The 27,938-nt window shown below is 42.7% G+C and overlaps 3 protein-coding genes and 4 non-coding genes across 9 annotated transcripts; all 7 read left to right on the forward strand.

The window, feature by feature from the left end:
- Positions 1-1,169: 1,169 nt before the first annotated feature.
- On the forward strand, positions 1,170-7,570 carry LOC148816873 (heat shock cognate 71 kDa protein). Its single transcript, XM_088939334.1, has 9 exons — positions 1,170-1,632; positions 3,174-3,383; positions 3,749-3,954; positions 4,311-4,463; positions 4,929-5,484; positions 5,774-5,976; positions 6,241-6,439; positions 6,526-6,758; positions 7,166-7,570. The coding sequence occupies exons 2-9, from the start codon at positions 3,179-3,181 to the stop codon at positions 7,343-7,345; spliced, it is 1,935 nt and encodes a 644-aa protein (XP_088795460.1). The 5' UTR covers positions 1,170-1,632; positions 3,174-3,178; the 3' UTR covers positions 7,346-7,570.
- On the forward strand, positions 3,562-3,658 carry LOC148816874 (small nucleolar RNA SNORD14). The gene has a single exon (XR_016094732.1). It is a non-coding gene; the product is annotated as a small nucleolar RNA SNORD14 (small nucleolar RNA).
- Positions 4,759-4,855, forward strand: LOC148816875 (small nucleolar RNA SNORD14). The gene has a single exon (XR_016094741.1). It is a non-coding gene; the product is annotated as a small nucleolar RNA SNORD14 (small nucleolar RNA).
- LOC148816876 (small nucleolar RNA SNORD14) lies at positions 5,601-5,697 on the forward strand. The gene has a single exon (XR_016094742.1). It is a non-coding gene; the product is annotated as a small nucleolar RNA SNORD14 (small nucleolar RNA).
- LOC148816877 (small nucleolar RNA SNORD14) lies at positions 6,014-6,110 on the forward strand. Its single transcript, XR_016094731.1, has one exon. It is a non-coding gene; the product is annotated as a small nucleolar RNA SNORD14 (small nucleolar RNA).
- Positions 7,571-13,031: 5,461 nt separating the features above from the next.
- Positions 13,032-18,015, forward strand: LOC148816878 (hepatic and glial cell adhesion molecule-like). 3 transcript variants are annotated; one of them, XM_088939337.1, is made up of 7 exons: positions 13,032-13,055; positions 13,138-13,222; positions 13,870-13,989; positions 15,127-15,465; positions 15,611-15,898; positions 16,440-16,565; positions 16,890-18,015. In XM_088939337.1, exons 3-7 carry the CDS (start codon positions 13,935-13,937, stop codon positions 16,946-16,948), a joined length of 867 nt encoding a protein of 288 aa, XP_088795463.1. In that variant the 5' UTR covers positions 13,032-13,055; positions 13,138-13,222; positions 13,870-13,934; the 3' UTR covers positions 16,949-18,015. The 3 variants fall into 3 exon arrangements, with proteins under 3 accessions (XP_088795463.1, XP_088795462.1, XP_088795464.1); XM_088939336.1 differs by lacking the exon at positions 13,032-13,055 and adding an exon at positions 13,322-13,367 and having other exon boundaries at positions 13,070-13,222; XM_088939338.1 differs by lacking the exons at positions 13,032-13,055; positions 13,870-13,989 and having other exon boundaries at positions 13,177-13,222.
- Positions 18,016-19,015: 1,000 nt separating this feature from the next.
- Positions 19,016-27,899, forward strand: zpr1 (ZPR1 zinc finger). The gene is made up of 14 exons (XM_088939970.1): positions 19,016-19,309; positions 19,834-19,995; positions 20,450-20,540; positions 21,026-21,096; positions 21,454-21,540; positions 22,327-22,449; positions 22,657-22,716; positions 23,156-23,222; positions 23,640-23,710; positions 24,032-24,121; positions 24,684-24,794; positions 25,470-25,559; positions 25,952-26,017; positions 26,959-27,899. Exons 1-14 carry the CDS (start codon positions 19,187-19,189, stop codon positions 27,088-27,090), a joined length of 1,344 nt encoding a protein of 447 aa, XP_088796096.1. The 5' UTR covers positions 19,016-19,186; the 3' UTR covers positions 27,091-27,899.
- Positions 27,900-27,938: the final 39 nt, after the last annotated feature.

Below are 27,938 nucleotides of genomic sequence, written 5' to 3' on the forward strand. Positions count from 1 at the left end.
AACGTATGTGAACCTCTAGGCTAATGACCTCTCCAAAAGCTAATTGGAGTCAGGTGTTCCAATCAGTGAGATGAGATTGGAGGTGTGGGCTGGAGGTGCCCTGCCCTATAAAATAGGCACACAAAGGGTGGGATTTAACAGAGTCTGTGCTTCTCAAGAAAGAGAAGTGTTCATGTGAACCATGGCCCTATCAAAAGGAATATCAGAGGACCTTAGAAGAATTGTAGAGATGCATAAAGCTGGAAAAGGCTACAAAAGCACTTTTAAAGGCCTGTGAGTTCATCAATCCACAGTAAGACAAATTGTCTACAAAGGGAAGACATTCAGTGTCCTGGAATGGACAAGTCAGAGTCCAGACCTCAAACCAATTAAATTGCTGTGGCATGAGCTGAAGAGAGCTGTTTATTCAAGGAATCCTAAAAATACCAATGAACTGAAATGGATTTGTAAGGAGGAGTGGTCTAAAATTCCTCCAAACTGTTGTGTGAGTCTTATCAGCAGCTACAGCTGCATGTTTGGTGGAGGTTATTGCTGCTAAATGAGGTTCTACCAGTTACTAAATACAAGGGTTCACATACTTTTTCCAGCCTGGACTGTGAATGTTTAAACTGTTTAATATTGATAATTACAATTGTGTCATTAGTTTAAGCAGATTCTGTTTGTCTATTATTGTGACTTGGTTGAAGATCAGACCACATTTTTAAGTAATTAATGCCTTTGAAATCCAGGTAATTCCAAAGGGGTTCACAAATTTTCTTGCAACTGTAATAGAAGATCTTTCATCTAAAGACAATATACTTGAATTAATCACCCAGGTGGTCTCTGGTACAGGAGAATGGTTATGGGGTGTGTGACACTAGCTGGAAGAAACCCCAAAGCAGAGTTTCAGGGGTTTTCTGTTAGTTACTTTTGTTACATTTTTGGAGACGCCAACTGATTAACCAGAATATTCTGAGATGGTAACTGTATATGATTACGTAAGACTAACTGATACCTCCACTCACATTTCTGCATCAATGTTTTAGGAGCCCAGGGCTCAAACAGACACCTATCCGATTAGCAAGAGATCAGGTACCCTGAGAGGGCCAGACCCCTCTTCCTTTCCCCCAGTTTGGGCTCTTCTAAATCTTTTAGAGGTGAGTGGTTGAAACTTTTAACCCACGGATCCCGGGAGTGACGTTTTAAGTCGGATGCACGTACAGGGAAGGTGGCTGCAGGCTAAAAACTCGTTTTCTAATACTGACCGGTGATCTAATTTAAAGAAACCCGTGCGTCCCGGGTTTAGCCTTTTGCAACACGCATTTTAGGGGAGATATGGGAGACGGTCTCCAGGTGCCCGCACTGCATCTGCAGATCAGATGTATTGCTGAGGCCAAACCATTTTTTTTTTCTTCCTCCAGCGAATAGCGGGCCGGGTGTTATTTCTCGCGTCAGACGGTGCAGGCGACTGGGCCTGCGTGGAGGAAGGCGCTCCTTCTCCTGCCGGCGAGGAGCCTGATTGGTGCAGCCTGCGCCCGGAGATGCGGGCGGCGAGGTACTTAGCAAGACGCCGGTGTTGAAGTCGCTCTCAGTGTGCAGCTCAGGACGCAGGGTAGCAGCTCGGAAAGCGGTGCCAGACAGCAGCCCACGCAGGTAATTCTACTTCTGATCGTGCTCGGTCGGGGGGGGGGGACACCCTTCGTGGTCTTTCCCACTCCCGGATTTACTCTTTCCCATCAATCGATCGGTGAGATTTGGAGACCTATTTGGGGAGCTCTCGTGCTAATTAATTATTTTTTTTTGACCGTAATGGATGAGATGATCGGCCCAGCCGCAGTAACCTTTGTTCAGGTTGATGCAAACCCTGGACAAGCCAGGCGCTTAGGGAACTGGAGACAATGCCTCTACCCTGTGGTCCTTTTGCGGGGGTGGCGCGTCGTGCATAGTCCTCTTATCTTTCGGGGGGGAGGGTTAAAATATTCATGGTCGATGCTGCTGCTGCTGATCTTTGTTTGAAGGAGCAGTCGCTTCTCCCTGGCGATCACGCGGGACAGTGGGGTATCCCACAGCGGTCCGCAGAGAGGGTCACCCCCGTGCGCTTCCTCCGGGGGGGTTTAGGAAAGGAAGAGGGAGAGTCGGCGTCCTGCGGCACCTTCCCCGCGTGTCCTTGGTGGGGGGCACCGGGGATGAGCGCTGGTAATCGCATTATGTCTTTCTGCAGGTCCGCGGGCAGTCCGGGATGTGCAGTGTGCAGCCTTTTTTTTTTACACCGCCCTTTAAGAAGTCCCCCTCCCCATCCTCCATCCCCCATCCCCCCCACATGCGGTCTCGCACGTTGCGCAGGCTTTCAGCCGGGCGGTGCGCAAATGCGGCTGTGTCTGCTGACCCACGCAGGAAAAGCCGGTTACGGGTTTAAAAGGGTTTCGCCTTTTTTTATTTTGGTAGCGAAAACCGTCCACCCGCTCTCGTGACCACGTTGTACGAGTTGTCAGAAAAAAAAAAGAAGTATTATGCATTTTTTTTTATAAACGCAATGGGGGTTCGCAGGGGTTCGTCTCGTCTCCAGGAACCCTCGTGGAGTGCCGCGGGCTTCGTAACCCACGCAGTCACGATCAGCAAAAAAAAAAAATAGTTACAGTAACAATATTTGCGAGGTTCACTTTCTCTCAGGCTGTAGCAGATTGCGAATCGGCATCCCAGCTCTGTTCGGATAATTCCTCCTTCACCTGCTGGGGCGTTCGCTCTTTTAATTCTGGCATGGGGGGAAATGCAGTGATGTGATCTGGTTTGGGGTACAGGCTCTTTGCACGTCAGCGGGGAGGACTGGCTGGTTATGTGACCTTGTGTGACAACGAAGCCAGTTACATCATGGTTAACAATTTAACCCCATTGGGTGTACTTGCACCTTCAGAGTACTTCTTTAAGGGCTCAATACAAAGTATCGTGTTAAAGAAATGTAAAATTGTGTATAATCATAATTCTAGGCTTTTAGCGGTTTGTCTGGCCTGCAAAGGTAGGGGTATTGTATGCAGACTGCATGGTTTCAGAGAGCTTTTGTTGGGTAGGAAAATGATTTCTAATCTATTCGTTGTCCACCAGGGGGAGGTCTAACGCTTAGACTTCTGTGAGCAGGTAGGCGGTATCGCCCCCTATAGGCAATGTGGTGAATGTAGCTCTGTGTTTTCTTGTCTCAGAAACCATGTCTAAAGGAACAGCAGTTGGAATCGATCTGGGCACAACCTACTCCTGTGTAGGTGTCTTCCAGCATGGCAAAGTGGAGATCATTGCCAATGACCAGGGCAACAGGACCACACCCAGTTATGTTGCCTTCACCGACTCCGAGAGGCTGATCGGTGATGCAGCAAAGAACCAGGTTGCAATGAACCCCACGAACACTGTATTTGGTAAGTCTGGATTTCCGTTCAGTCTTGTACGATTGAAAGTGCAAAAAACACACTTGGTCCCTGATAACAAATTAAAATCTCGTATTTCATTTATTGGAGAAACTTCAGTTTTTCAGAAACAAAATTGAGTGCAATGCATGTGACTTCCAAATGAGAAGTTGCACCTCTTCCTCAGTGTTCACTGTGATGAAGTCTATTCCTAAGCCATTCGTAGTTTCCACCGGAGGTTGAGAGACCAAAGATGGCCCAAGTACCTTCCTTGGATGTCTGAGCGAGCACCTTTCTAGGTCCTTGTAGAGCAGAATTGTTTTTTTGTTTCTGGAAGTTGTTTTTTTCTGACTTGAATGTCACTTGATTTTTGACAGATGCTAAGCGCTTGATTGGCCGGAGGTTTGAGGATGCCGTGGTCCAGTCGGACATGAAGCACTGGCCGTTCACTGTGATCAGCGACAACGGGCGTCCCAAGGTGGAGGTTGAATACAAAGGGGAGACCAAGAGCTTCTACCCTGAGGAAGTCTCCTCCATGGTGCTAACCAAGATGAAGGAAATTGCAGAGGCTTACCTTGGAAAAGTGAGACATCATCCATTTTCTAACTGCTATATCCAGTACAGGTTTGCAGGGGAGCCGGCGCCTATCCCAGCAAGCAACAGGCACAAGGCAGGGTACACCCTGGACAGGACACCAGTCCATCGCAGGGCACAGGCACACAGCCACACACCCTCACACCAGGGCCAGTTATCCCACCAGCATGTCTTTGGGGTGTAGAAGGAAAACGGAGCACCTGGAGGAATCCCAAGGGAACATGGGGAGACCATACAAACTCCGTGCAGAAAGTGACATAATTGGATGAAAGTCTTTTAGAGGAGGTAATGAAACGTCTCTCCTCCAGTTTGAATTAAAAATGTATTGCCTCTTTTTTTTTCCAGACTGTCACCAACGCTGTCATAACTGTGCCAGCTTACTTCAACGATTCCCAGCGCCAGGCTACAAAGGATTCTGGGACTATTGCTGGCCTCAATGTACTGCGCATCATCAACGAACCCACCGCTGCTGCTATTGCCTATGGCTTGGACAAGAAGGTAGGTGTTTGCCCCATGGAGAGGCATTCAAGGTGAAAACTTCATTGACAGCTCTTCCCCTGATTGCTGTTATTGCAGTTGCCTTCTCTAAAAGTTCAGATTGTCGTGTGGAGTCTTCATTGAAAAAACTATCTTTAAATTTACTTATTCCTTTCTCTCAAAGTGACAAAAATACTCATTAATATGCACTACAAGCAAATAGAAAATAATTAAGCCTATAATTATTTGAGACCACAGGCTGACATACGTAAGAAGTTATAAAAAGAGGCTTTCTCATTCCCCCTCGCAAAGATGTTCGCTGTGATGAAGTCTATTCCTAAGCCATTCGTAGTTTCCACCAGAGGTTGAGAGACCAAAGATGGCCCAAGTACCTTCCTTGGATGTCTGAGCGAACACTGATCTGAAAATCCCGTCTTGAAATGCTGCCCCCGAACTGCGAGTATAAAGTCTTCTGGTTTTTGTTAGGTTGGTGCAGAGAGAAATGTCCTCATCTTCGATCTTGGCGGAGGCACCTTCGACGTCTCCATCCTGACCATTGAGGACGGGATCTTTGAAGTGAAGTCTACTGCCGGAGACACCCATCTGGGCGGAGAAGACTTCGACAACCGCATGGTCAACCATTTCATCGCCGAGTTCAAGCGCAAGTACAAGAAGGACATCAGCGACAACAAGAGAGCTGTCCGTCGTCTCCGCACCGCCTGCGAAAGAGCCAAGCGCACCCTGTCTTCCAGCACCCAGGCCAGTATCGAGATCGACTCCCTCTACGAGGGTATCGACTTCTACACCTCCATCACCCGGGCTCGCTTCGAGGAGCTGAACGCCGACCTGTTCCGCGGCACCCTGGACCCGGTGGAGAAGTCCCTCCGCGACGCCAAGCTGGACAAGGCCCAGATCCACGACATCGTGCTGGTGGGCGGCTCCACCCGCATCCCCAAGATCCAGAAGCTGCTACAGGACTTCTTCAACGGCAAGGAGCTCAACAAGAGCATCAACCCTGACGAGGCTGTTGCTTATGGTGCAGGTAATAAAAATAACCTGACTAGTGTTTGTAATTGTAGCTCCTTGGTCGGGTTGTTTAAACTTTACATGAAGCAATGTCAGTTCGGGTTGTCAGTTGTCATTAATCGCTAATGGATCTCGCTGTGATGAAGTCTATTCCTAAGCCATTCGTAGTTTCCACCAGAGGTTGAGAGACCAAAGATGGCCCAAGTACCTTCCTTGGATGTCTGAGCGAGTGCACAGTAATGCGTCAGCCTCTCTTGTAAAAGCTTGCCTGGTTAATAACGACCTACTTTGTGTCCCCTGTACAGCTGTCCAGGCTGCTATCCTGTCTGGGGACAAGTCTGAGAACGTGCAGGACCTGCTGCTGCTGGACGTCACCCCTCTGTCCCTGGGTATCGAGACTGCTGGTGGTGTCATGACTGTCCTGATCAAGCGCAACACTACCATCCCCACCAAGCAGACGCAGACCTTCACCACCTACTCTGACAACCAGCCAGGTGTGCTCATCCAGGTAAGGACGCTGCAGCTTATGGGAGCCCTGTCAGTGTTCGCTGTGATGAAGTCTATTCCTAAGCCATTCGTAGTTTCCACCAGAGGTTGAGAGACCAAAGATGGCCCAAGTACCTTCCTTGGATGTCTGAGCGAACCCTCTTTAAAATTTACTTGGAGACGCCTATGAGCTCCCCCTCCCTATTTATTTCCAGAGGTCGACCTTGTTTAGGTTGGTGTTTTTGATGACTGAGTGTAGTAACATTGCTACTGGATGTCTTGACAGGTTTATGAAGGTGAGAGAGCGATGACCAAGGACAACAACTTGCTGGGCAAGTTTGAACTGACCGGCATCCCTCCAGCTCCCCGTGGTGTTCCTCAGATCGAGGTCACTTTTGACATCGATGCCAACGGCATCCTGAACGTCTCTGCGGTCGACAAGAGCACTGGCAAGGAGAACAAGATCACCATCACCAACGACAAAGGTACTTGGTTCAGTAGCCTGCAGCTCAGTGTGAGGCTGTCCGTGATGAAAGCAGTCTGATTTCATGGGCGGTTTTTCTGGATGCAGGTCGTCTGAGCAAGGAGGATATTGAGCGCATGGTGCAGGAGGCCGAGAAGTACAAGGCTGAGGATGATGTGCAGCGCGACAAGGTCTCATCCAAGAACGCCCTGGAGTCCTATGCCTTCAACATGAAGTCCACCATCGAGGATGACAAACTGCAGGGCAAGATCAGCGATGAGGACAAGCAGAAGATCCTGGACAAGTGCAATGAAGTCATCAGCTGGCTGGACAAGAACCAGGTATGGACTCCTCCATGGAACTGAATCATTTTTATTGTAGCTTCTTAACTGAAACTCAACTGACCTGTACATGGGTCCTAGTTATTGGATTTAAAGGTGTATGTTGGGGATTGATAGGATTCCCCTGGGAACGAGCCTTTATCTTGTGTTCAGTTGAACCTAGTGGAAGAGCAAGTTCACATATTGCTCTACACCGCAGCAAAACGTTCTAAAAGTTATGCATGGCTTTCTGATGTACTTTCCCTCATTTCTGAAACATGCGATTGCTTTACATTGTGTTCCATTTAAAAAAAAAAAACTTGAAAACCTTTTAGTTCTTAATTTCTTCACCCCCCTCCCCCCGTTTCGAAAGTAGAATAAAGCCATTTGAACGCTGCGAACCTGTGACTTTTTTTTTTTTCCCCCAGACGGCCGAGAAGGAGGAGTACGAGCACCAGCAGCAGGAGTTGGAGAAGGTGTGCAACCCCATCATCACCAAGCTGTACCAGAGCGCCGGGGGCATGCCGGGGGGGTTCCCAGGGGCTGGGGCAGCTCCCTCTGGTGGCGGCGGCAGCTCTTCGGGTCCCACCATCGAGGAGGTGGATTAATGTTAAGAGAGCGATTGTACTGTAACCCCAAGGACTCCGATCGCAAGCCAAGGCTGGTCATTGGCTGTCCACTACTCGTACCGTTGTAAGCTGCTATGATTGAATTGCTGAAGCACTAGAACCGCTGCACTGCAGCTGGCAGTGTGGTCAATGTAACGCTGAAACTAGTTCACACTGGCCATACGTTTTAAATCCTGGAAAATTAAAAATTCTACCTGAAATCTACCATATCTGGGGTGCTTTTATTTTTCCTCGTCCTCCTTTATATTTTTCTGCGTGCCTCTTTCATGGCCTGCTACCCCACCCTGTAACGCCCTCATCTCGGGCTTGTCCTGCATAGGGTCTGAGAGTGTCCGCTCGGGTCGGGGCAGCTGTCTGAAAGACGTTTTTGGGAAGGATTAAACTAAGTTTAATTGGTCAAATTAATCAGTTTTCAGCTTTGTCATAGGACTAGCTAGTGCTGTCCTGCGTTCTCTTACTTTAGTTTTTATTACTGGGACAAAGGTCATTTGTTGTAGCTAATGATTTGTTAAAGGGGTGAGGTTGGAGAATAATGTAGTAGTGAGGGTTAATCACATTCAGCCTTGGAAGCAATGAGGAAATAACATTGCAGTGAAAAATGCAAGATGTTCCTTCGGGGCATTCCAAAGGTCAGTTGGGACCAGTTCATCTACATTTTATCTTCAGAAAATAATAAACACTTTCCTCCTGTTGTCGTGTATCTTGAGCATAAGCCTATTGTCATCAGCATCACAGAAATAAATCTACAGAAAAATGATCTACTAAACCTTTTTAAAGCCCTACAGGTGAAATTGTGGAGACTGTGACTACTGAGGACTGCTGGGAGACAGGTTTGACACACGAGTCTGCCTCTCAAAGGCCACAGTACGCGGGTGTAGACACTGGGTTTGTTTCAAACCATTGAAGAAACAATGAAAGAAAGATTCGGGTAATGAGAGTGAGACAACGTCCTCGGTTCCCTTCCTCTAGGCTATAACGATGCTCAAGCACCCTGAGCACCCATGTAAATCACAAAGCGGCAGTATTTACGTCCTTTTTCTATCCGCTTTGCTCAGTGAGGGGCACAGGAGGGAGCCGCAGCCTATCTCTGTAAACAACAGGTGCCTGCAGAAGGCAGCCATCGCAGGGGCATACACAGGCACGCCTTCACTCACACCAGAACCCAGTTCACCTACCAGAATGTCTTCAGTCTGGGAGGAAACCCATGCAAACATGGAGAACATGCAAACTCCCCACAGACAGCACCCCAGGAAGTGGACCCAGGACACCAGTGCTGCGAGGCAGCAATAATAATTGTGCTGTGCCACCCCTCTTAGTAACATTTTATCATTTGAAATACATGGAGCATTTTCCATGTGTTTCCATGGGATTCAATGTCATGAGGTTCTCTTGGAATGCCATGTGTGTGGACTGGTGAAGGTCTCTTCCTCATGCATGTACAGTGCTGCAGTGAGGGTGTGAGGTGAAAAAAGTCACACAGTCACAGTCAGGATCTTGTCTTGTTCCGAATAATGATTTAGGAATACTGATAACACACATGCTTCAGATTAGCACTGGTCAATTTATTTTTGTTCTAATGAAATTAATTAAAATACATTCAGTGTGACTGATTGTATTTAATGAGCTCTTCATTACCAGGAAATAGACTGAGGGACTTCACAAGTCTGATTAAGCACATTGAAATGCTCCAAAACTAGTTTCCTTTTTCCAGAAACTGTTCCTCCTACAAGAGTTTCCTTTTAATAATCAGGACAAAGAGACAGTAAACATGCAGATGTGTATACTATATTTTGACATAAGAATCAAAAGAATTAAAAATTTAAGATTTCTACAGTTATCGCTCATTAACACAGAGAAGGCATTGATTCGTATCCTGAAACTTGCCTAACAGGTGTTTATTATTTTTATTGGGTTTAATCCACTTCTAAGGGTTCCTTAATTGTTAGGATTACTTCATATCTTTTTGTTGTTCTTAAATATTGATTCATTAGGTCTGTTTTTTTTCCTTTAAGGGAGTGCATTGAACAAGTGTCAGTAACATCTTTTATAAATTCAAGAACAAATTTGCCACAATAAAAAACTGAATCCCGGAGGGCCTGGATTAGGGTTGCTATGTCTCGTACAGTTGCACAAAAAAGTTTGTGGACCCTTTGGAGTTACCTGGATTTCTGCATTAATTACTCATAAAAATGTGGTCTGATCTTCAACTAAGTCACAATAATAGACAAACACAATCTGCTTAAACTAATGACACAATTGTACTTATCAATATTAAACAGTTTAAACATTCACAGTCTAGGCTGGAAAACGTATGTGAACCTCTAGGCTAATGACCTCTCCAAAAGCTAATTGGAGTCAGGTGTTCCAATCAGTGAGATGAGATTGGAGGTGTGAGCTGGAGGTGCCCTGCCCTATAAAATAGGCACACAAAGGGTGGGATTTAACAGAGTCTGTGCTTCTCAAGAAAGAGAAGTGTTTATGTGAACCATGGCCTTATCAAAAGGAATATTAGAGGACCTTAGAAGAATTGTAGAGATGCATAAAGCTGGAACAGGCTACAAAAGCATTTCTGAAGTTTCTGACTTCAGCAGAAGTAAATTTGTGTTCCAGAATGGCCAAGTCTGAGTCCAGACCTCAACCCAATTGAGTTACAGTGGTATGACCTGAATGAAGAGAGCTGTTTATTCAAGGAATCCCAGAAATAGCAATAAACTGAAAGGGATTTGTAAGGAGGAATAGTCTAAAATTCCTCCTAACTGTTGTGTAAGTCTCATCGGCAGCTAAAGGGAACATCTGGTGGGGGTTGTTGCTGTTAAAGGAGGTCCTACCAGTTACTAAATACAAGGGTTCACATACTTTTTCCAGCCTGGACTGTGAATGTTTAAACAATGTGTTCAATATTGACAAGAAGTACAATTGTTTGTGTTAGTCTATTGTGACTTAATTAAAGATCAGATGACATTACTCATAAAAATGCAGAAATCCAGGGTATTCCAAAGGGTTCACAAACCTTCTTGCCACTGTATGTGTTTTATCTGAGTTTAACCTCACAAGTATTTCACTTTTGACCACTACCTGCATGTGATGTGCCCTAACCATTTCCTGAAATTAAAATGTCACTTTCTCAGCCACTCCCAGAAGCTGAGTGGGGAACAGTCGCCACTTGCCAAGGACTTGAGAGGACGATCCACAGGGACACAGCTTGACTACAGAGCGATCATGGGTAAGTGTGAAAGGGAGTCATGATCCAGATGGGTTTTTGTAGAAAAGATTAAGTTCTGTAGCTTTTTCGAATGGTTTGTCTTGCCTTTGTAAATGTATTGAACTAAATCCTGGATCCAACAGTATAGTTGGTTTCTTACAGATTCTTTTTCCTGTGTCTAGGTCACTTTTTGTAATGTCTGTCCCTCCCTTTGCTCTGCTTTAAATGTGCCCTCTATCTCTTTCCTTCACTTCTACTCTTGGCTTTCAGTTAAATCATTTGCATTTTAGTCATATCTGTCAATGTATTTGGTGTTTCTGTAATTCATGGGGACATGGATCATTTGTTGTAAGGTAAGCAAGATCATGTAATTTAGTACTCGGTTATTGCTGGAAGACCTTCATAGGTTGCTCTCAGGGGCTTTCATAGGTTATACGAAATATTGACCCTTTGGATGAAGTATAATTCACAAAACCTTTCAGAAGTCACAGCAGTTGAATGTAATCACAGGAGAAGCACACTGAGTGTTTGAGGGCCTTTGAGATTCCCTTGGACTTGTGCAGTAAAAACAAAAGTAGAAAAATTACATTTCAGCTGTTGAGCCCCCTTCAGCTGTGGAAACTTTTTTTCTAGTTCAAGTAGGGAGCTGTCAGCATGTGTAGGTTGCAAAGGAACAAGTAAAGGTTTATTCCAATGCCGAAAAGGGAATTAAAGAAACGTGATTTTTTTTTTACATTTTGTACGTGGCTTTTGTTTGATAGCTGGCATTAAAGGAGGGTTTAAGATCTTTATTTAAACTTTTGGCATTTTCAGTTTGTGAGATCTGGAAGGTTGTGGTTTTGATCTCTCTGAGAAACAGAACTTCTTTATATAAAAAGGGGAAATGCACATCAAAATAGAAATTTGGTGAGCCTTTTGTGTATATTCCATTGTAGTTGATTTCTCATTTTCAGTGATGGTGATGTCACCTGCCATGAATACACTGGAATTTCACCTCACATGCTTGCATGGAGAAGCAGATACTGTACAGTACCTCCATTGCTGAAACTACACCTGGCTGTGTTTTAACAGTTGCGTTTCTTTAGGCACCAGAGTCCTGCTTTGTAATCGCATTGAAATTATAGGATTTTACCTGAAACTGAGATGCAAAACACCTTTAAAATGGGCAAAAGTGGGATCCTACATCCTGTTTAACAAGGATCCTGTTGAGGACTAAATTACTCTTTAAAATGTATGCTAAATAAATGGGTATCGCTAGCCAGAAAAGACAAAAACAAGATTTCAGGGTAACAGTTAAAGCGGCTGGGTTTTAAAAGGAGGGAAAAAAAAGTGATAAAGTTTGACCATGCCAATCAAAAGAATAATGACTCCATGAGATTCCAGCTTTTAACAGGATAAATTACATAAACTCTGAATAAACAGTCTTCATTTTCTGTTAAAATGCCTAGTTAACTTTATTATGGCATTGAACTGGATAACTGGACAGTTATTGCTCTAAATTCATCTAGAGTAGAATTAATTGAAAGTCTGATTTTTGTTCACCTTACAATAATATCCTCTGAGTTCTGTCAAGTTATACTGTCAAGAATCTAACAAAAAGCATAAGCCAGGATTTTCAAAACACTTGTGACTATCTTGAGATGCTTTGTCTTGTTGAGATGGGTGTTTGTTTTGTGGCTCTTTACTGCATGGATCACCATGGGTTAAAACATGGATCCTTCTATAGGGTTTAATATGAAGATAATACTGCATATTTGATGCAATCTTTCATGAGATCAAACATTTTTATTTGCAATCCTGTAGAAAATGGACCTCAAGCTTTTGGCAAAATTCTTCCCTGATCCTATGAACAGATCTTTGACAGTTTGAGATAAGACTGCAGGTTAGGATAAATGAGAAATCGGTCTGAATGAGCAAGGGGTCTGGAGCAGTGGATAACACAGCTGTTCAGTGAGTAGCACTATGTACTGTAAAAATGTGGTAATCTTCCACTCTGACATTTCCTTTTCACACTGGGGTAATGAACTAAAACATCACATGAGATTATTCCACTAAAGCCAATTAGCTAGTGGAAGACGCTGTCCTTTCTAGACAAAAGGAATAAACCATGTTTAGGATCACCATCACTGTAGCAAACAACACAGATGGTCAAGTACAACCTAAAATTGTTATGCACCTGTTTCTATATGTTGGCTAACACAGGTGGTCAAATTCTTTCCAGGGCTGGTTTTCATTTTCAGATTTTAGTTCTTTGTTTTGTATGTTCTGCTTCTACCTACTTCCAACTTTTTAGGGGTATTTCTTATCTGCATCTACATAACCTAGCTCCTTCTACACAAGTGTAATGTGAATAATGGCAGCATTGTGATCTGGCAGCGATTGTGGTACTGTATGCATTTCTGCTGGTTTCTGTCACGCCTCCCGACGCACCTTGATTATCCTGTCAGTTAAGTTGTAGAGCTTGCTTCTGAATGAAAACCGAAACAGGTAAAGCTGGTCGAAATAGTCAAGCTGATTTCTGGGTCACTCAGGTGACAAATTAACGTAGGATTTCTTTTTCTTGTTTAAGTCTGAGGCACTGCCTTGCCATGAAGTGGAAAGCTTGAGGAAAGAAGATTCCACATCTGAAAACACCTACAGCCTGGGCTCTTAAAGTAAGTAACTGGGACGTTACTTTTCTGTAAGGAGCTGGTGGCTGCCTTCATTTATGACTTGTTTTAGAGTTTGATTTCATTTTCTACACTGTACTATAGGGCAAAGTGTGTGGATGAGGGATTAAAAAGCCTTTTACATGACAAGGCAAGTATGTTTTTGTATTTGAAGGGGTACACTGCACAGGAACCAGTTAGTTTTTACAGTATGTTTTAACTTCTTTCTGTGCACTTAGTGAAGCAAAAGTGCACATTTTCTGAATACCAGAACTATCAACTGGAACTGGAACTTCTTTTACCCTGTTTTTTTATTAGTATAAGATATGAAAAAATGAGATCTACAAACAACTCTATCAATATAATGTACAAAAATGTATTGGCATGTCAGGTTCTAAGAAAACAATAACTAAGCTAACAAACTCTCACTGAACTAATAGTCTTCATCTGAATGTCTTTCACAATATTTGCTGTGACAGATGGGGAAAGTAGAAAGGTGGTCTTCACCAGAACTGGAGTCAGCCCACAACAAACCTCTATCCTCGTGTTTTTATTTCCTAGTACATGACTACTGAAGTATGAAAAAAGCAGTTTGGTTTTTAAAAAGCAATGTAACACTTCCTTTTCTTTCTTGTCGCTTGCACCTGTTCCAGCAATTGATATTTTAGCCAACCTGCCAGGTCGGTCTTCCTTGTTTGACAAATGCAGACGTCCGCAAATGATTACTTTGTGCTTCGTGTTGTGGCTGTCGTTCTTCTCCTTAGTTTCCCCAGGTAAGCAAGTCCCTTTTTTGGTTCTTAAACGATTAGGAAAGATCACTCAGTCAGCATTTCTTCTGTGTTCACACTGACTTAGAAACGGGTTCAGAGTCCTTCAGGACGAGCTTTGACACGCACTGGTGTAGCTGGTGACTGGCTTTTTCTTTCGGATTCTTCTGCCGCGTGTTGTCAAGGATGCGATGAGAGAACATGAGCTTCTGTGCTCCGTTTCAGATTTCTCTTACCACAGCTTTTAGCTGTAAACTTTCTGTTCAGGTTCTCCAAGCGACCTGTCACCACATTCTCCAAAACTAGACCTAAATAAGATAAGGTACCGTTACTTCTTTTCCATGCTATGTAAAAACATAAGACACGTTTTTAAGTACCTAATATTTGTGTTCTTCGAATTAAACTCTTTGCATAATGTCCGTTCATTTTACTCTCTTCTGCCCATTTGTAAGTTGAAGGGAAGTTCACAGATAGTATTTTAAAACTAAAAGTGTCAATTGGGATTACAACTCGTCTCTGTTTTACTTGTGGCACCTGACCTGTGAGTTCAGTGATCGGTGAGAGACGCCTGTTACCAACAAGTCGGTAGCAAGAGACTGAACTGCAGAACACCCCTTATCAAACGGCGTGATCACCTCTGTGTTTGCAGTGACAACACATCCTTGCAAAGCGAAACTCAAAGGGCTTGTGAAGTGTAATTATGGTTTTGCTTCCTTTTTTGGTCACAAGATTTCTTTATAGTCTATGGCCAAGCCTGGTGATAAATTTTAATTTATTGTGATTAGGACAACTGCTTCAAGAGAGGCTATTTCTCTGGGCTTCTTAGATTAAGTTGTTTTTGGTTATCTGTGGTTACTGGTCATTTGTTGAGGCTTTTATTATTGTTGTATGATTTTTGCAGTTACAAGAATAGTCGTCGTCCCCCCCCCCAATGACGCCAAAATGTGCCTTCTCTTGATCACAGGCCAAGTACTTCAACATTGCTTGGCAGCTTGTTAAAACTCCCACAACTCTTTGTGTAAAGTGCCTCCTGTTCTTGGTTTGTAATGCACTTACAATCCAGAACAGGACCCAGTGAAATCCCACTGCCAGTCGTTTGCAGGGTTACACTTTTCAGACGCATCTTCTTCATTGGTTTTTCAGTGCCTACAGGAGAAGCCTTCCATGTTGGAAGTGAACGCAGTGCAGTCTGTGGGGAGCTGGGCAAATCGGTTTTCCTCTCCGTGAATTACACTCTAACCAGTGGAAAACAGCTGCTGGACCTTTCGTGGGACTTTAAAAAAGACACGGAATACTGGAAGATTTACACATTTAACGGCAAAAGCAAGTTTTTCAAGGACTACGAGAGCAGAGTGCAGGCATTTCAGAACGGCTCCCTGCTCCTGGAAGCACTCAGGTACTCAGACGCAGGTCGATACATCTTCACCGTGGCCGAGGAAGGAGGAGCTGAAAAGGAGACGACTGTGGAGCTCTGCGTGGAAGGTTTGTGCTGAAGGGTTTGGCGATCAGATCGTTTTCTTTAAAAAAACATGTTTCTGGCAATTGTATTGGAAGTAATGTGCACCTCAAAAAGGACTTTGGGGTTCTTTTTACGTGTTGAATTTCTTTTATCTTTCACCTTCAATAGATGCTGTACAAGAACCAACAATTGAACAGACTCCGGGAACGGCACATTCTGGGGAGACGGTGTCCTTAGTATGCAGGGCTCCTAACGTAGGAAACATGCAGTTGTACTGGCAGGGAGTCAATTTGTCATCGGCGTCATCAGAGACCAAGTTCTCGGAGGGGTTTCAGTACACTGATATTCAGATCACGGCTCACAGGTGCGATACATTCATCTGTGTGGCTCGGAACAGTGTGAGCCAGAAGCTGGCACAGCACAAGCTGAATGGATCCGAGGAACTTTGTGAAAATTGTGAGTTTTATTTTCCAATGTTACAGTTTCAATTGAGCTGTACCTTAATCTTTCGTGATTTTAAAATGTTTTGCTTGCATGTCAAGTGTAATTATTTGAAATTGAAGTAGTTACATCATACTAAACAGTATGTGTGCACTTGAAATCTTTTTGTTTAACACTGGCATAGGACTGGCTTCTCATCCATGGTGTAACCTGCCTTATATCTGCTGTCTGTGGGTCACTGTGACCCTGTATGGGAATAAACTGCTCTTCTAAATTATAGATGGGTGTTGTGTAACAATGCAGAGGGTTATTGATATTGCAAAATGATTTTTTTAAGTCTAAAGAATAAATCAGCAGGGAGAATGAATCATATTCTAGAGAAAGAATACAGTACATCCATGATGAGAGTCGAGGGCTGTGCTGCGTGCATTGGGTTCAGTCATAAACATAATTTCATAATTGCACTTAACATCAGTGAGAATAATGCAGCGTGCCAGATGAAGCCAGTTTTGTGTACCCTTGCGAGTGTAATGGATGCCTTTTCTCTGCATCACAGGTGATCCTCTGTGCACCGAACCCAAGCCGTTGGGTATAGAGCTTGTAGCTCTGCCCTTTTTCCTGGTGGTCTTCTTCGTGACCATTGTGGGTATTGGAATCTGCTGCTGCCGCAAAAGGAAGTCTGGTAGGTTAATGTAAAGCCATATTGGACTGATTTAAGAGCAGCAAAGAAGTAAGCACACTCTAAAACTGGCAGATGGACACGATTAAATGACTTTCTAAACTTTGTGAAGAACTGCATTCCTATCTTTTTATCACCAAAAGGACATTAAATTGCACATAAAAATCAAGTTTTCATTGCTGTAGATTTTAATTCAAGAGTGAATGAGAACTCTGAGGAGGGCTGTAATGCTCATCTACTTAACTTAAAAAAACCTTTCTGCTAAGAACTGAGCCTCGGCAGATACTCGAGACCATGCGTCTAAATCTTTGTGTATTTTTTTTTCAGACAACAGAAGATGTAAGGAAAAGGACAACTATTTAAAAGATGGCAATCCTATGATTTAAGAAGACTGTTAAAAAACAAATACCCATCTGGAACAGAAATGTCCATCTGCATTGATATAAAGTTGAAGAAATGATCTGTATGTCAGTTCTGTGGCCATTGCGTTGTCAGATTTCACCATGGATCACATTTAAAGGATATAAAAGATGGAACAGGAGGGTGACTACGGTCTGACTATAACTAAATCCATCCATCTATGGATGAAGGACAACCGAAATACCACCATAACGCAATTCATACGATACAAGTCTGTTCCCTTCCAATAAGACACTACTATAACGTCCCATATTGGGTCCAGGAGTACTTGTGATTTGGCGAGCCCGTGCTCTGAAGTGTCTGGAAAATGTGAAATCCGTTTCTGTAATTGAAGTACAGCAAAATAATATTTTTCCCCAATCTCAATGGCCATAAAATGACAGGGAAATGAACACTGTAGAGGAATAAACAATGAACTTGGGTTTTACTAATTACATTAACTGTGAAAATTTCTTTGACATTATACAGTACACAGTCATCTTTACTGTTTTACACTAGATTAAAACTGTTTATCGTGTGCGAGATTCTAAACGCCTTTTTTCATTTGGCGTGTTGACACGCCCTCTAATGGTTAATTCTGGAGAGCTCTTTTATCCACAGGATACCGGAGCATTTCTATTCATCGTAGGACCCGATAGGGTCATTCAGAACAATGCTATAATCATACAGACGCTATAGTTGACTGTAGATTTATAGTAATGTCTTCAATACGTTCCTATAACTTTTTTTTATGAAACCCTTTTTTCAACTGCTGAAACCTTTTGATAGAACCTGCCAGTTGAATGTCTATTGGACAGAGCCCACCTCCCCTACCCCCCCCCCTACAAAAGAGCGTGTATCAATACCTTCCTATTACTACATACTATTACTTCAATATTGCTGTTCTACCTATGTGTACTTCTTAATTGTTTTTGTCTTGTATGTTGCACCGCTCGCTGCTTAAATTGTCCTCCGGGGATGAATAAACTTTTGAATTGAATAGTTATACTGATATACTGAGGGACTTCATCAATAAAAAATTTTTTGCACGAAAGTAACGGTTGTCTTACATTTTCCATGTGTCGGTAAGCTTAGTTTTCCGTTTACTTTAATCTCCTTTTTATATCTTCCTATATTGTGTGAAATGATGCATCATATGCATATTTCACGGTTATATTAAAACAATTTTAAGAAAGGCACCCTAAACTTTTGTAGCTTCCTCCCTAATATCCTGGTTGGATTTAAAGCGGTCTTCAAACAAAGAGGTACAGGTATATCACTGTATGTTTTTTTTTTGTGCAGAGTATGAAAATTAAACAACTTGAAACGTAACTCCGTGCATTTTCTAATACAGGCACAGTTATTGAAAACAAATGCGTACTGTAGCCCAGAAGTACAGAAGAATGCGCTTTCGTGTGAAGTATATCGCTTAAAGATTTCAACCTCGGTCTTTCAGAGCTCAGTACTCTGCCCCTACGGCACATCTCCCCTTTATAAAAGGAAGTTTCCTCTTGCTAAGCGAAGTACAAAGAAATGTTCCTTTTCTAAGAAAGTTTAATTAGTGTTTTCCGATCCCAGTTGCACCTTGCGACTCCAGGTTGTTGACAACTTTTCTGGGGTGCAGTATGAGCTCTGCAGTCGACAGCTAATACAGCAGCAGAGAGGTACAGCTACGCTTATGATATGACGCAAGAGACTAGAATTTAGCCATCAAAGACGGGCCAGTTAGATAAAGTAACATTCAATGAAAAACAGTGTAAAAGCTGCAGTGGGAGAGTTCATAACAAATCGATGCACGAGGGTGGTGATGCTAATCTGGGGGTTTTGTACAATCATCTCTCTAACGCCAGACAGGTGAAAAAGTTCTGTATTCATAAAAACGTCAAACGTCACAAAATACGAAGAATCCTTTTTTTTATTAGAATTTCTACGACAAATGTTAACGTAACATTAATGTAGACAGGCAAAGAACCACTCTCCCCCACCTACTAAAAATAGCATTTAGCCACAGCTGGGCTGACTGCAATGGAGAAGCAGATGAAAAAGATGACACGTGGGGCGGGGTCAGAGGACAAATTACTTCCGGGTGAAGCGGAACAACGTGGTTTGTGCAGCGAGCTTAGGAAACGTCTAGAAGTTGTTGGAGTTAGGAGGGCACAGCCTTTGAAATAGCAGGTGGCGTGCTCTGTTTTAGTTAAGCTGCTCGAAACTGCGGTGTAGGCACAATGTCTGTAATCGCCGAAGAAGAAGTGCGGGGTGGAAGAGTCGTTTTTAAGGAGATAAGCGCGGAGGACGAGGACCAACAGCCCACGGAGATAGAGAGCCTGTGTATGAACTGTTATCAGAATGTATGTTAACGTGGACCTTTTTTTTTAAGTGTTCACTAGTCCCAGACACAAGCCATTGAATATATCTTTACCTCTTTTACAGAAACAAATAAAAGTGTGGGTTTTTTTTTGTTTTCCATCCGTGTTCGGTTTGGTTAATCGCTTGTTGTACCATCACTGTAAGTCCAAGTGACACGTGATTTTAGGTACCAACTGTGCACCGTTGGATAGTACAGTTAATGACAGTTTTCTCTCCCTCCTTTTTTTTCATGAATCAAAACCGAAGGTCGGAGCAGTTAAACGAAAATCACAGCAGTGGAGATGTAAAGACAGATTCTTGCGGCTCCTTAAAATAGTGCAAAGCAAGAGCTGTCATGCTATCGGATTTTGTGGAGTGTGGTAGTGAGACAGCATGCTGCAGCTATTTTAGAAGAGCTCCTTTAGCGATTTTTAAGCGTCATGCATCCTGACCGAGCGCTTTGGGCGTATTGTAAATCATTGACCAGGAGGCATTGACTTAAACGCTTGTCCCTTTTCTCCTGCAGGGGACCACCCGCCTTCTGCTGACGAAGATTCCGTTCTTTAAAGAAGTCATCCTCAGCTCCTTCACTTGTCCCAACTGCAACTGGTCCAACACTGAAATCCAGTCAGCCGGGCGCATCCAGGAGGAGGGGGTGTCATACACTCTCCTCGTCCGATCCAAACAGGTGCGCCTCCATTTTAAACCTTACCTGAAGCCTGGAGACGCCACCCGTTGCACGATGTGAACAATCCCCAGCCTCCCAAGAAGTGACAGGCATTTGGGCGTAATGTAAAAGGTGTTGTGAGCCTTCTCCTTATGTTCTATTACGTCTTACATTTCCTTAGGTTCTTTTGTTTTAGGCAGTAAATCAGAAGTCTCCCCCCTGAGTGTTACTGAATGGGAGGCTGTGTAGAAACTGATTTAGAATTGCAAGATAAAAGTTTCCAGAACGAGTTAGACAAACACGTGGCTACATTGGGGTATGTGGATATAGATGATGAATTATATGTAATCCTGGACTTTTAAGCAAATTTAATTTTTAAGAAATATCATGTATCTAGGGGAAAAAAATGACTGCAAACGTGATGACTAGCTCTTTGCAGTGGTAGCTGAGCTCTTGTTTTTTTTTTAAACTGCAGGATATGAACCGTGAAGTGGTTAAAGCTGACTGTGCCACAACACGGATACCAGAGCTCGATTTCGAGATTCCAGCATTCACACAGAAGGGAGGTGAGTATTGCATGTCCTGTGATCCTGAGCTACGAGGTTTTGCATGGTCTTATCTATGTATGATAATAAAATAGGTGGCTTCCTAAAAGCGAAAAGATGCATGATTTTACGGGACTCTTTGAATACTTTCCATTTTGTAATGTAAGGACAGAGTTGTGGAGTTTTACTTGCCTTGTAATGCGCCCTGAATTTCGTGTGCATGTACTTCATAGTGGTGAAAAGCTTGAGTATCCTCGCAGCCTTTAAAATGAATGAAGGTGACTTTGGTTTTGAGTGTACAATATCCTGGGAAATGCTCAGTACCATGTAAAGAGAAAAATGAGGTCAGTTGATTGAGACCACACAGACCACTGAGCTGTGTGAAGGGGTGAATAACGGCGCCACAGGTATATACTTACAAAAGAGGTTGCTGGCATGCTGATTGTATGGCATCAACCAGTGCTCCACATCCTGGATGATTTGCTCCTTTTGTGTTACTTTACTAGCACTGTCCACTATCGAGGGTCTCATTGACAGGGCAGTGGCAGGACTGGAGCAAGACCAACCCACGAGAAAGGTAAACCCGCAAACCTACTGCACTGGTGTAGTGTACCACATTCTCTTCTCTCCCTTGCGTTCTTACCCCCTGCTGCAGAATTGTTAAAGGGTAAGAAAACCTTTAATTTTCACACTGGGCCCAAAGCAAGAAGTCTCTGTGAGGTTTTCTTTTAAAACCGGTCCTTTTGGAGCGTTTTGTGATTGTAATATCCGCAGGGTCGTTTACAATCTTGCCTTTTCACCTCTCAACCTTTATGAGTCTCAGTGCAGTGTCACCCAACCCCACACAGTTGTTATTATTATTATAATTGTCATTGCTTTGCCTTGTTAAAACACGTTTGTGTGCAGTTAAACACTCTGTGTCATTTCCTCTTAGGCAACAGCGCCAGAAGTCGCCTCAAAAATAGATGAGTTCATCGAGAAGTTGAAGAAGCTGAAAGATGTGGAAAGTCCTTTTACCCTGGTGAGTAGCTCTCACGAGCAGGACTGTGTTTTCCGGAACCTGTTTTTTCTGCCTATATTTTGGTCCACCAGTCTCGAAACGTCAAAGGCAAGTAATGAGTAATTGGTAAACAAGGAGATGATTGTTGCTTTCATCTACTTTAATTTGATCTTCCAACAATTACGAAATATGTAGTAAGACAGTAGCAAAACATCTGTTTTATGTTTCAGTCACTGGTAAAACTGTAGCAATGTTTTATTTGGAGGTATTGTTGTCTTGGGCAGCTTGGTGATTGAATTTCACTCTCTAACCCATTTTATTACTATAAGGTCTTAACATAATTAGCATTAATAATTTTAATATCCTTGACTTTCGTTCTGTTTTTTATATAAAATATTATTTCACAGATGTCAATCCCGTGGCATTTTAGTCTTTAGTATGTCCAAAAGTAAATTGCAGTTTGTGATTTACAGAGATGGATAACATGCCAGAAATTTGTCTAAAAAATGTACTAAAAATGAAATGACCCTTTATACTTCCCTGTAATGTGTCTGTAGTTTATTTTCTAAAGAGATGGTATAATAGATTGATGAAATTAGGTGAATCTGAATGCCTACATGCGAACATGGACTGTATAGCAGTTTCAAAAAAAGATGAGAAGAAACGAGGTTTGTGCGCAATCACCTGAACATGCTGTATGACTTTATTCTATGCTGCTCTTTGTTACTTGTGCAAAACATTTTTGCTGTATTTTGTAATGTGTTTTTGCTCTTTGTTATTGAAATGAGTTATTTTTGTGTCGTCTAGATAATTGATGACCCTTCAGGGAACAGTTTTGTGGAGAACCCGTTTGTGCCACAAAAAGATGAAGCACTCACCGTCGCCCATTATAAGAGGACAACTCAACAGGATATACAGTTGGGGTTAAAGGTGAGATGGCGTGCTGAGCTGTTTGGAAAGTAATTTGGAGGTAGCAATATAGTTTCCCAGCTCTGTGGCACTGGGCCTGTTTCCTGTTAGGGGCACCTGGATGTGTGGAGCTGGGAGTTTTGGAATTCTGCCTGGTGTTCAGATTTGCAGTTTTTTTTTCAAATAGTAAGTGATAAAGACACTTAAATTACTTTTACTTTATTGCAGGCAGACAACGAGGATGAAGAGGAGAAACCTGGAAATGACATTGAAACCTTGCGAAATGAGGTGTGTGAGGTTCCTTGACAAGGGGTTGCATTCTGTGAGCTATGCATCATCACTTCCAAACAGTCCTGACCCAGCAAGGCCATCACCACCTCAAAATAAGAATGGCAGAGTTTTTCTTGAAACCAACAGCGACATCTTGCTGTACTTGCACAAGTTCATCAGTACCTTGCTGGCTGTAGTGTTGATTTTTTTTTTTTAAATGCACAAAGATGTGATATTGTTCACCCGCTGTAAGCTAAAATATGATCACGCATCTTCTTTAAAAATGTTCTATATTTAAATACGGTTACATGTTACATATGTACATTTTTAGGCTATTTCTCTGCACCTCCCGGTGTGTGTTGCTTTATCATTTTTTTCAAAATAGTTTATTGTACTTATGCTTTCATCTAGGAAATTGTGATGAATTATGCTATTGGATGTCTGTTTTGTTTTGTAGGTTTTGAAGTTTGATACCAACTGCCCAGAGTGCAACGCTCCAGCCTCCACTAATATGAAGTTAGTGCGTATCCTTCTGAGAAGCAAAACTGAGATCTTGAAATGCTTTTTAAGTTGCTGAACCAGCAGTGCCAGTAATTCAGAACATGCATTCTTGCCCTGTAGCCCATACATTCTTTTTTTTAATGAGGACGATGGTTCCTTGTTTAACCTGCGGCAGATTGCTCAGACAAACACGTGTATTTGTATAAAAAAATAACCTACAAAGTGCACATCCTCTTGAGCTGGTGCAGTGCTTGCCAGGTGACTAGCTGGTCAATTAGAAGTTTAAGGTCAGGGCAATCTTTGATTTCATTAAATCAGTAAAGCTTAGATCTAAGACTCTGAACTTGCAGCCTGAGCTGTGCTTGGGGTTACCCCTTTCTATACAGGATTTCTATCCCAAGTGAAAACGTTGGGTGTCTGTTCCTTAACAGTCTTGCTAGAAATTCCACATTTCAAGGAAGTGATTATTATGGCGACCAACTGTGACAGCTGTGGACATCGGACCAATGAAGTAAGACTCTCTCACTAATTTTAAGATATCACCCTTCACAGTTAATTCTTACTCCCAAGTATCTATCATTTACTTTTTCCTACAACGTTTCTATTTTCTCAGAATATGAGATTGGATGCCTTGTTTCTTCGGCAAGTCCACGCTTATTCTAATGATGAATTTAGGCCAACGTTGGCTTATTTTTAAGAAGGCTCATGAGAGGTGATTTGAGTGATGCAGGCACAGAACGTGAGACTGGAACCAGTTCTTTGCTTTGGTGCCTTGTACCTGCAGTGCATTTACTGTTGTAAATCAGTCACTAATATTCATTTCATTGTAAAGGTGAAATCAGGTGGAGCCACAGAAGAACTGGGAACTAGAATAACACTACACCTCACAGACCCCTCCGACATGTCCCGAGACCTGCTCAAGGTAAGATCCTCGGACTTTTATTTCGGAGGGTCAATCCCAAAAGGACGATTGGAGCGACGTGCTCCTTAGGGTCTCTCTGACTCTTGGGAGGTTAAGCCTGCTACATCAACGTGTTGCATTAGGTAACCCTCTGCTGAATCTGTAGCACTTTGATTATTTTACTGCTCTTTTACACAGATGCATTCAGTTCACATCGACTGAACTGGGAGTGAATGCGAGTCCATTTTTCTTTTGTGGTTTAAGTTAGTTCATAAAAAATAAGAGGGACGGAACCGTTTCCGTTCCCCGAGGGTAAAATTAACATGCTGTAGTGTCCTTGAAAGCTCGGCGGTGGAATGGTTTAGGATCACGCTTATTTGGCTTGTGTCATCAACACCCTTTTGCGAACGTACCAGTCAAAGAGATCTGGACATCGCACGGATCCAGCGCACGTGCCTGGATGTTGTGTACTTCACTGTGATGCGTGAAGCAGCTCACCCTTGCATGCAGAGGAGTTCCCGGATTACTGTGTGCTCCTCGTGTCCTGAGCTTGCTCTTCTGTGTGTGTGTGTGCCGAGGGCAGTCGGAGACGTGCAGCGTCCACATTCCCGAGCTGGAGTTTGAGCTGGGTATGGCCGCGGTGGGGGGCAAGTTCACCACTGTGGAGGGGCTTCTCAAAGACGTCAAAGAGCTGGTAAGTGTCTGCCCACGCACCTTGCGTCGCTCTGTCCTGGAGCAGTTACCATCTGTCTTCCTCCGAAACACTTTTGTCACGTGTTGTTTTATAAAGGAACAGGGTCAGACACCTAACACCTGAAAAGAAGGTTTCAGCGTTACCTTCTTTGACCTGTTCCCTTTACCCATTCCCTTTCACTGGCTGATACAGCTCCCTTCTCAAATGTTTATTTTAAGCTCTCAGTTTAGAAATGCCAGTTATTTCTTTTTTTACGCAATGTCCGCTGAAGTAACTGTTGTGCTGCACAGGAAGAAAGCAGATGTGCTTCTCCATCCTGTCCTTCCATAATTCGGTTTTGCGCTTCTGACACACCTTTAATGCCTTAGAGGAGTGTTAGTTTTGACTGGAAGGTGTGGTGAGCCTCTCGCATTAGGAGCCAAAGTCTCTTCGTACAGTGTGAAAATGTCAAACTTGTTTTTATTAATCATGGAGGCCATCCTGCATCATTTTAAAGCTTCACAACACAGTCTTGAAAAATTCATTTAGACTTAGAAATGTGTTCTGAAAATAAACCAGAACTGTGAATTGTGTAAGACATAATGTGTACATAATTCAATTTTAAAAAGTCATTTATGCTATTAACCTTTTTGTGCTGCTCTATTTCAGTTGTCAATTTTTTTACATTTTCTTTAGATTGTTGATAAAAACCCCTTCACATGTGGAGACAGCTCCACTCCAGAAAGAACCAAGAAACTGGAGCTTTTTGGCAAAAAGATCGACCAGGTGGGTTCTTTTTAAAGTGTTGCCTTTGACACAGGTCAAAGTTTTAGCTGGAGACGATGAGGTGCTGTTGTGATCAGTGTGCTTGAAAACAAAGCGAGTCCAGGTGACAGGAGGGCTTCCTCTGCAGCTGTATGTGTTCCTCATCTCAAGAAAGATTTTGTGTTTATAATGCACTTCCCTGCTGTTTCAAGGCCAAATGAGCTGGCTTTTAAATGTCATTTGTGTGTGATTACCGAGTTGTGTGTGTGACTACTCTGTTCATTATAAGTCAATATTTATCTGTGTTTTTCATGGAAGTAAATTAGAAAGGGAACTGTGTGCTCTTTGTCAATCCTTTCTGCTTTAAGACAGTCCTTTGCTTTGTGTTGATGTGCAAAGTGTTCTCTCTCTAGATCATTGCTGGAGAGATGGAGGCCCATATCATTCTTGATGACCCTGCAGGGAACAGCTATCTACAGGTAACGTTAACATTGGTTACTAACCCACATAAAATATTTATCTAAGTTGGTCGCATCTGGCTTGGAAAGTGTACCTACTGTTTGTGTTCCATGTTGACCCTTACAGTAGGTAGATCCGACACTAGCTCTAAATATTTCAATTCGGCTAAACCTATTTTACATCCCATTTTGATCATTTATTTGGCAGTGTGAGGGTGTTTACAGAAAATTATTTAAATGAATGTGAGTATTTGGCATTGTTAATATTAAAGGAGAGTAATTCTGCATTGGGAATAGGAACACCTAAGAATGAAGTGCATTGAAAGGTTTGTGGAGTGTTTTAGTCCCAGTAAAACTGGCCTTAACCCGCCTGGCTGGGGGCTGACCTCCTGGCTGGGACCCCTGCAGAGTGAGGAGAGACCCAGGGGCAGCTGCAGAGGGGGAGGAGGGCTGCAGGAGATGTATGCAAGGGAGAGAAGGGGATTAGGTTTGGTATTGATGATGTTTTAAGTGAGGAAATGATGGCAGGAGTGATTACGAATTACTGACAGCTGAGGCTGACCGAACTTGGCTGTTGTCATCCCTCCCAAACGTTTGTTACGAAACTCCATTTGATAGTTGTACTGTTTCTAAATGGCTACCAGGTCTCCAAACTTGTAAAAATCGTCATATTCAGCATTCTGTTTTTAAGAGGTGACATTTCTGTTGCCTTGTGAGGTAGCATGCTGGTGCTGTCCAGTTTTGACAACTGACTTGATAGAACATTTAACCGCAGAGACACAGAGTTTTGGCAAATGCAATGATATTCCCCCACAGCATAAGTTAATTTATATCCATTACTCATTTGTATACATCCTCTGAAGATCCTGTGTAAAGCAGCCTGTGTACAAAGTAAGAAGGGGATGAAACCGTAGCTCGTTTTTCCCCATGTCCAACGGTTTGGAAATTATTTGTTTCTGTAGAACGTGTACGCGCCCGAGCCAGACCCCGAGATGAAGACAGAGAAGTACGAGCGAACCTTCGAGCAAAACGAGGAGCTGGGCCTGAACGACATGAAGACTGAGGGCTACCATGATCAGAGTGCCGATCGGTAGCATGACGAGGGCAGACAGAGACCACCCGCATGGAGAAGATCAGGGAGGTTAAGGAGAGAGAGCAGTGCTGGTAGATATTTAAATTGATTTATTGTATAGCTGGGAAATATTGTTCCTAAGAGTGAGATCAAAGAATTTACGTTTTCAACATGGATGGACAAAGGCCAAGCACTCACAATTTTTGCTGCCTGAACTCTTCAGCACTTTACAACAGTTATTTTTGGGAAGACCTTTGTGTTCCTGCGTTTGCTGGGCTTGAAGGCTTTTAAAGAGCTCTCCCAGGCTTATTTATAGGAGATACATTTTGTTTATGTTTTTGTACCATGTTTGACTTATGTTTCCAAAACATGTTCTTGCTTTCACATGTTTATCATAAGTTTAAGAAAATTAAGAGAATGTTAAGTTTGAAACTGTGCTGTATATAGCTAGAATTATGTTAATTTCTTAATTTGGAAAGGGAATCTTTTATGATTATCTACCTTTAAAATTTTGAAAACAATTTAATCAAGAAGTTTGTTTTTTTTCCATGTAGGAAACACCCAAAAGGCTCCAATATTTTCCCCTTACGATACTTTAACAAGCCAAATTAGTTTTGAGTTTGTTATACATTTTTAATCTGCTACATTTTAGGATGTGTAGTGAAAGTATTTTTAAGTTGATTGTATTGCACAGTATGTGAGAAACTACAGAATTGGTCCAAGATAATTAGTTGGAAAGTAGAAAGCTTTGGCTTTAACATCCACATTTTGTTTGATGGGTTTGTTTGGGTAAATCCTTAATAAAGATACTGGAGGAATTATTGAACTAAACTATATTTGTCATCACTTATCAAAGGTGCAGTGTGAACT

Source organism: Atractosteus spatula, chromosome 22, assembly GCF_055471065.1.
Source record: "Atractosteus spatula isolate fAtrSpa1 chromosome 22, fAtrSpa1.hap1, whole genome shotgun sequence".
NCBI classification, from domain to species: Eukaryota; Metazoa; Chordata; class Actinopteri; order Semionotiformes; family Lepisosteidae; genus Atractosteus; species Atractosteus spatula.

Bases quoted from the DNA above. Each gene is read 5' to 3' on its own strand.
- LOC148816878 (XM_088939337.1), top strand. From the start codon at position 13,935: ATGATTACTTTGTGCTTCGTGTTGTGGCTGTCGTTCTTCTCCTTAGTT. The intron at 15,466-15,610 runs GTTTGTGCTGAA...CACCTTCAATAG, and splicing joins TGTGGAGCTCTGCGTGGAAG to ATGCTGTACAAGAACCAACA. The intron at 16,566-16,889 runs GTAGGTTAATGT...TTTTTTTTTCAG, and splicing joins CTGCCGCAAAAGGAAGTCTG to ACAACAGAAGATGTAAGGAA.
- zpr1 (XM_088939970.1), top strand. From the start codon at position 19,187: ATGTCTGTAATCGCCGAAGAAGAAGTGCGGGGTGGAAGAGTCGTTTTT. The intron at 21,541-22,326 runs GTGAGTAGCTCT...TGTGTCGTCTAG, and splicing joins TGGAAAGTCCTTTTACCCTG to ATAATTGATGACCCTTCAGG. The intron at 26,018-26,958 runs GTAACGTTAACA...TTGTTTCTGTAG, and splicing joins CAGGGAACAGCTATCTACAG to AACGTGTACGCGCCCGAGCC.
- LOC148816873 (XM_088939334.1), top strand. From the start codon at position 3,179: ATGTCTAAAGGAACAGCAGTTGGAATCGATCTGGGCACAACCTACTCC. The intron at 3,955-4,310 runs GTGAGACATCAT...TTTTTTTTCCAG, and splicing joins CAGAGGCTTACCTTGGAAAA to ACTGTCACCAACGCTGTCAT. The intron at 4,464-4,928 runs GTAGGTGTTTGC...GGTTTTTGTTAG, and splicing joins CCTATGGCTTGGACAAGAAG to GTTGGTGCAGAGAGAAATGT.